Below are 7,500 nucleotides of genomic sequence, written 5' to 3'. Positions count from 1 at the left end.
GATGTGCCACCACCACAGCCTCACAGCACCCACATAATGGCCAAGGCCAGGCTGGATGTGGGTCTGGGCAGCCTGGTCTAGTGGTTGACGACCCTGTCCGTGGCAGGGGGGTTGAAACTGGATGATCTTTGAGGTCCTTTTCAGCCCAGGCCATTCTATGATTCTGTGATTCTGTAATTCTACGATTCTATGATTCAATGATTCTATGATATGATTCAAGGCAAGAAGGGACCAATGTTAGTGTGTCAGCACCCAGCACCTGTTGCTGGACATGTACTCTGGAGCTGCTCCAGTTGGGGAAAACCTTTGAAATGAAAAGACAAACTCAGAGGGCTGAAAGGATACCCCATTTTAAGACTTTTCCATCCTTTCCTTGTGCCTGAAGATGTTCTCCCTACACTGATCCGTAGATAAGAGGCATCCCCAGAGCATAAGAAGTCTCCAGCAACAGGTTCACTACTAATCTGTAAGGTCTGATTTTACTGTAAATGCACTTTTGTTTACACCATAGTCTAATTCCACCCATTCTGAAGCTCCTTTCCTGCTACAGCGCAGAGCTCTCCATCTGACCTGCTTTATAAGAAGACTTTGCAAACCTCTGACGTGGTCTGAGCAGGATGAAGATCAGATCTCAGATGCTGTGAGTTGACAAACTTCAAAAAATAGTTTTGTTATAGGGGAAAAGAAATATTTACCAGCCATGCAGACTAAAGAAGGCAAATTCTCTGCAGGAACAGCTCTGAAGTCAACTGAAGCCAGTGGAGTTATGCCAGCAAAGATTTTGGCCCTCTATGTGCATTTCCTAGACAAAGCAATCATCTTTCTAAGTTAAAAAAATTTCTAACACAAACATTTTCATATGTAGTGTATTCACCAGAGTGGGAAGGCTTCATCTTGCTGTGGGTCTTGAACTCCTTCCTTCTCCCTCTGGCTGCCTCTCTCCCCTCTATTTCTATCACTCTTTCTCCTTTTTCTCTCTCTCTCTAAAGAAATTCGAAGTAAAACAATTTCCTCAAGTCAAGTCTGCCTCCAACAGAATTCATTATTTATTTTTTAAATCCATAAATGATTTCAGCTTGCACCCCAGGTGGGAAGTTAAAAGAGGGAACCGATTTGAAAGTTTGTCACAGTAGGCAGAACAGTCGCTTTGCAGCCCTTGCCTGGCTAAGGGTGCACTGCTTCACAGCTACACTGTAAAGTGTTAAAAATCATCCCCACCCACCCCAGAATATATATATATGTATAAAAAAAAAAATCCCCGTCCATCTCTCAGTACATAAAAGGACCTCATCACACTGCAAAAATAGCAGTACCCACTTTGGTCAATCAAAAAAAAAAAAAAAAAAAAAAAAAAAAAAAAAAAAAAAAAAAGCATACATTATTCTTTTTTTTTTTTTCTTTTAAATCTGTGTACTTACCTATAATAACCAATACAGCTAAAAGCACTACCTACTTAGGCAAAACTTGGTATTGCATAATTCGTATAAATTTGAATCCCCTCCCCCCCAATATTAATTGGAAGATGAAAAACATGAAAGGTTAATAGAAAAAACACCAAAATACTGAAAATATTGCTGGTCGATTACAATTTTTAAGCGGCAATTATACACAGCCATGATATGCTTTATAAATGTGAGATAAAGATATAACTGTCTAAAAAATCCATGATGTCACACTTTTTTCCCATCTGGAGTACAAAATATTTTGTCATAAAAATGGTAAAGATTTAAATGATAATAAATGCAGCAAAACAAGTGTAGTGATGTCAAATTTTTTTTTGTTGTTTTTGTGGATTTTTTGTATTTTTTTGTGGTTTTTTTTTTTCATTTTTTAGATTTCAAGGCAAGGCACGTAATGTGGACATTATATTTTCGTGCAAATCAGGATTACTGGAAAGAGTACTTTAACTATTTTTTGAGAGACATAGAGGCAAAATGTCTGCCCATGCACATTATATTTCTGTCAATATGTGAAATCTGTTGAACAAGGCTAACTTCTGAAAGCACCATGCAAGTTTTCAGCACCCTGTAATTAGACTTAGAGAGTGCATTATTTAAATAAATCTTATCCCCATCCTGGTATTACCAGTTTGTAAACAGTAAGCTTTGCCCTTTTGGCATGGATTTGCCTATCTCTTTGTCTCTATGATGCAGATTATACAGAAAAATATAAACCCTATGGGTTTTTGATGCAACCAGTAACTTTAAATAAATAAATTCTACCCCTTTGTGGAGGCAGCAGCTAAACCAACATAAGTGCTGTGTTTTCATTGATTTATTTTTCTCAAGGACATGATTTGTCTTGATGTAATGCCTTTTAATGCCCTCAAAAACTGAGGGGAAAAATAAATTTGTTCAAAGTAAATTTTAATTCCTTTTTTAATCCCCTCAATTTAGAGTCCAAGGGCTGAAGGACTTATAATGATGACCCCTTTGATACAACTTTTAAATTGCACTTGCCTCTCTAAGTGTTTCTTTAGTGGGTAAAAAGTTTCTGGGTTTTTTTTTTGTTTTTTTTTTTTTTTCTTTTTACTGTTGCATGAAAAGATAACACTTCACCTACATAGAGGCATTTCTTACATAGAGCATGTGTGTTCATTCTGATTGAAAATTTCAAGCTGGGTAACACACTAGAAAAGGCTGAGTCAAGGGCCAAAGTTTAATAAATCCATACTGATAACTAAAGGCTACAGAGCTTTTTTTTTTTTTTTTTTTTTTTTTTTTAACATTTAGAAATCAGAGTGTTGAGAAAACGGCTGGCTTACAGCCCTTGTCCTCCTGCAAATCTCCTGCTGCTGCCTAGCCTTTGTTTTGTGAGATAACCAGGAATAGTGATCCCATGCGTAAACAACAAGAATACTAAACCAATAAAACTAGCTTATCATGCAAATATTAAGGCATCTAGAAGTCAGTTAAAATATATTGTCAGAGACAGAACATCTATTTCCCAGCGGACTTCATATAACAAAGGCTACTTAGCAGGAGCTGCGTTCTACCCATCAGTGAAATATCATCGACCCTTTGTATGTCATTTCAGTTTCGACCATAAGGAAATTAGTGATTGTAAGTGCTGCAATTGCTGGTCTATTTTTTCTTCGTTCTTCAGTTTCTTCTCTCATCCCATCTTCCTTCCTTTTTTTTTCTTTTTCCTAATTTTTCTTTTTATTTTTTCCCTCAGTTGCTGGTTTCTGCTTGAAGGAAAGGCTCTCCAATTATGTTCAAACCATAATTTGGGACATTTGTCGGCAGGATCGGTGTCCTGTTTGATACTTGAAAAGGAACCAAGCTAGCCCAGGTACCAGGACTGTTGAAAAGGGGAAAAGAGACAAGGAAAGACAGACAGGGGAAAAAAAAAAAAAAAAAAAGAAAAGAAGAAAAAGAAAAAGAAACACAAATTAGACATTTTGCAAAAATCAGAATGCAGAGAATTTGAATCAGGATAAAACCAATATTTGAAATGAATACTAGTACTTAAGATAAAAAGAGAAGCCAAATTGTGAATATTGCTTGAGATTCAACTTTACAGTTCTGTTTGCAGAAGTATGATTTATTTGAATTAAACTTCTGTGTTGCTCTCAATTGCAAGCAGTGTTACAGCTGATTTACACAAATTAGCCTGCTAATTTATGAAAATTCCCCAAAATTCTAGAGGCAAATATATGGACCAGACATCACTAAACTACATATGTGAGACTGAATGACACTGTATGTTATTTAAGTGCTACTGTAATACACATAGCTATTTAGTGCACAAGTTTTCTCATTTCAAGAAAACAAAATAAAGCTCAATGCTTAAGTTTCCTGTGCAATTTCCCACTCTTTTTCAAATCAGCAACTTACATCATTCCAATCCCAAGATGTGCCTGTGAGGTGTGTGAGTCACAATTAGAACACAGAACTTGGGCTATAAAATTTCTACCATTCAAAATAATAATAATAATAATAATAATAATAATAATAATAATAATAATAAATTTCTTGGTTTTGTTGTTTGTTTGTTTGTTTGTTTGTTTGTTTTCACAATTTATTACCCCCAAAATACCAGTGCCCACAACAAAAGGCTCTATCATACAAAAAGGGTCACAGTGAGTACCGTAAATTTTTCAGTAGAAGTCGGCGTAAGAAAATATTTCCAAAGATAATTCCATCACTTAAATCACCATGTCAAAAGCGCCATGTCACTGAGGTGTTCTAAGTCCCAATGGTGTTCGCACCTTTAAGGCACAGATTCCTAGCAGGTATTCTATCCATCAGGATTTGCAAGAAGACCCCTTAAGACAGACTTCAGCTGCTGCCTTTCAGTAGCCAGAGCAAACCCTGAGCAGCCTTTTCCTTAGATATCCATCTAGCACCTCAGAAATAAGGGCTTTTTAGCAATTCCAGTCAAGTTTATTCAGAAGAAAAGCTGCATCTTTATGTCAGCAGTAATTGCCAAACAAGAAGAAACAAACACATCATGCAAATACATACTTTCTGTACATCTTCTTGTAGTGAATCTGCACTAGTTTTGTTGTTTGTTTTTTTTTTTCGCAAATACAACAGTTTACTTGAGAACACACTTTGTCATTAAACTGAGATGTTTCATTAAACGTTTTGTGAAAGATGGACACTGAAAGCTCTCTTCCTTCTCTCTCCATGATTAACTTTTTGCACCACTTTCTCTCTGAAGGAGCATGTGCTCATTTATGTGATCCTCTGATGTGTGAATACTGAAGAAAGGGGTCAACTTATTTCATAAAACCCAGGGGACGTGTTCCTCAGGTGATTTATACTGAAAACAGTGGAAACAGCTGCTGTCATGTACTTCTGTTTGATGCTCTCTACACCTCTTTATACCTGGAAGTTTACTATTCTGATTCCTAACAATTAATTTCAAGTTCTCTGTTTTACACATCAAAAAGGTGGGAAATTTCATATACCTGACCTGCTTATCTCCATCGAGATCAAATTCAGAAGGCAACAGAACTCTTTTGTTCCTCAGGGATTTTTAAGAAATATGAGTATCTTCATACATCTAAAATGTCTGAACTAAAATGAATATTTAGCAGCTTTTTTTTCACCACTGAGTCTATTCTTGAAGGTTACCCTAAAATCTGAGTAATTAAACAAATGTTGTTGTTATTTTCAAAATTTAAGATCAACAAACCTATTTGATTTTATATATATATATATGTATGAATACATATATTTTTTTTAAGTGTCTACTGACTATTCATAATATCTTATTTTCTATGCTTCAAGAAATAATCCCTTTTGGAAACTGAAAAATCACAGTTACACAACAACTCTTAAAATGTTCACAAAGTCTTAAACCAATTTATACATAAAAGATTTGTCCAATATGATTTGATGAAAAGATTATGGTTTTAAAAAATATTCAGTACCAAAACCTCATTTAAGAGGCTTAATTGTTTCAATTTATTCTTCATCTTCCTTCAGAATTTGTTTGACAGTGCATTTCTTGCTCCTTCCTCTTTGGATTTCAGTGATGTTAAGAAGTAAACTATGAAATAACAGACACAACACAAATCATTTCCAAGCACAAGGATTTGTAAAGATAGGAACTGGTAATAAAGAAAAGAAAAGAAAAACAAAGCAGATTTGTTTGCTTAGGATCTGTCTGAGTACATATTTTATAGCATATAGTGCTTTGCTGTCCTGTTACACAGAATTTACTGTTTATCCACTTCAAACAAAACAGAACATTAACTAAAAAAATGTAAATTTTCTGTTATGTCAGTATGGTATTTAAGCAATTTCTGTTGCAAAGACTAAACACACTGCTTTCAGGATCTTTCTAGAGAATTACAGTGTGCTTCAGTGGCTGGATATATATGCAACTTTTTTTCCCTTTTTTTTAAAGTTTTAAACCTTCTGATGACTAGAGCAGGAACAAATTTGTTCCTTGACAAGGAACAAATCATTATTTGTCGCATTTCTCTTACCCAGCTCTTCTCATAGGAGAAAGAGGTCTTGATTTTTCGGAAAGTGCTTAATAAAATAAATCACAACAGGAGACTAATTGAATTGTTCTTTATATATACGTATGTATGTATGTATGCATGCATGTATGTATGTATATATGTATATTTTTTTAGAGAGAGAAAATTTAATAGGTATATTTCTTTAAACCTTCCAAACCTCCCCCATCTCACATTACGACCATCTCAAAAATGCAGCATGAAGTAAATTTGTCAGTGCTGCTTATGAATCCTCGGGGAGCAATAAATTTCCCATGTTAACACTATGCAGATCCCATCTGATTTTAAGGAAGCCTCTGGCTCACAAGTGAGTGAGGCCAACCACCTGTGCAGAGCCACCTGCTGCCCACCACGCATAACAGTGAGGGTATCTGTAGTGCTGGGACAACATGCTGTCCGAGTGCTGTGGCCACAAAACAACTGTTCTGGAAGCTCCAATGGCAGACCAAAATCTGCCATGGCAGCAGGGCAGGACAGGCCCTCCTGACAGTCCATCAGCAATTCCCTCCAGCACAAGGAGCGTCAAGGCCTGGTGAGCTTGACACGTACTTCAATCAAACTCATTGTGCTGCACTTTGGTGTGATTGTCTCTGGGGATCTTCCTGTCTTTCTATCACTGCCCAACATATAGGGCAGGCAAAGGAGGAAACACAAGTGAAAATTACTGAGATAAAGAGCACAAATGAAGCACTAATCAAAACACAGAGTTCTGAGATCAGCTGTGATACAAGTCATAATGGAAAGCATATCTGCAAAGCTGCACATGTACTGCTCTCTATGTAGCATGTTCACTTATCCTACCTATCTCATGATATTTACAGTAAATTTAATTGTACTTCCAACTACGTATGGACCACTGCCTGCTTTGTAATTCTCTAGTGCTTCCTTGTGCAGTTAAGCCAGACTGTTGGCCTCAGTCAAAGCTTCCCATCACTTTTATCAAACCTGCTCTGAAAGGATTTTCTGTGAGAATCAAGGAGTTTAGCTTCTACCATGTAAGCCATCTACAGAGCGGAGCTTCCTAACAGAAGCAGCTACTGCTGTCTGCAAAACAAGCTCTGCCTGGGTGGCAACAGAGGGAACGGAGGAATACCTTTCCCTTTATCATGCTATTCAACCATTTGTACGTGTCCTGGGAAAAAATTCCAGTCCTGAATTTCACTAAATCAAATGCCGTCTTTCTATTCACTAAGCATCCCTACACAAAAAAAGAAAAAAAAGAGCAAGGCAAAAGAGCAAAAATTTTTGAATTGCCAAGGGCATAGTGGAGCTAATTGTCCTACAAGAAGTTAATAAGATATCCCTTGGTCCACTTGGCTCCTCCTTCTGATAAAAAACATTCATGTGTATGGCTGGAATAAAACAGGTCCAATCCACGCTCTGTGATTCAGACTGATAACTCCTGAGAGAGAATAGCTTGTAAGAATTTTCCTGAAGCATTACACCATTACCAGAAGCAGTATTCTCTCACCATTACTAGACTATCAGATGTATTATATAGTCAACGTTCCCCTTCAATT

The 7,500-nt window shown here is 36.6% G+C and overlaps 1 protein-coding gene across 12 annotated transcripts in view; it reads right to left on the bottom strand.

Annotated features, from left to right (window-relative positions):
- The window catches only part of NFIB (nuclear factor I B), a 176,224-nt gene that overhangs the window by 3,590 nt on the left and 165,134 nt on the right, over nucleotides 1–7,500 (bottom strand). For 9 of the 12 annotated variants that reach the window (XM_052701566.1, XM_052701572.1, XM_052701568.1 and 6 more), the window contains one exon: nucleotides 1–3,303. This exon is cut by the window's left edge and continues 3,590 nt beyond it. In XM_052701566.1, the coding sequence (XP_052557526.1) occupies nucleotides 3,174–3,303 (130 nt within the window). In that variant the 3' untranslated portion in view covers nucleotides 1–3,173. The remainder of the gene's footprint in view (nucleotides 3,304–7,500) is intronic. The other 3 variants (XM_052701571.1, XM_052701573.1, XM_052701577.1) reach the window with 1 other exon arrangement.

Source organism: Tympanuchus pallidicinctus, unplaced genomic scaffold, assembly GCF_026119805.1.
Source record: "Tympanuchus pallidicinctus isolate F22 unplaced genomic scaffold, pur_lepc_1.0 scaffold4, whole genome shotgun sequence".
Classification (NCBI taxonomy): domain Eukaryota; kingdom Metazoa; phylum Chordata; class Aves; order Galliformes; family Phasianidae; genus Tympanuchus; species Tympanuchus pallidicinctus.
Note: the sequence above shows the minus strand (reverse complement) of the source record. Positions and strands in the feature narration are given on the sequence as shown.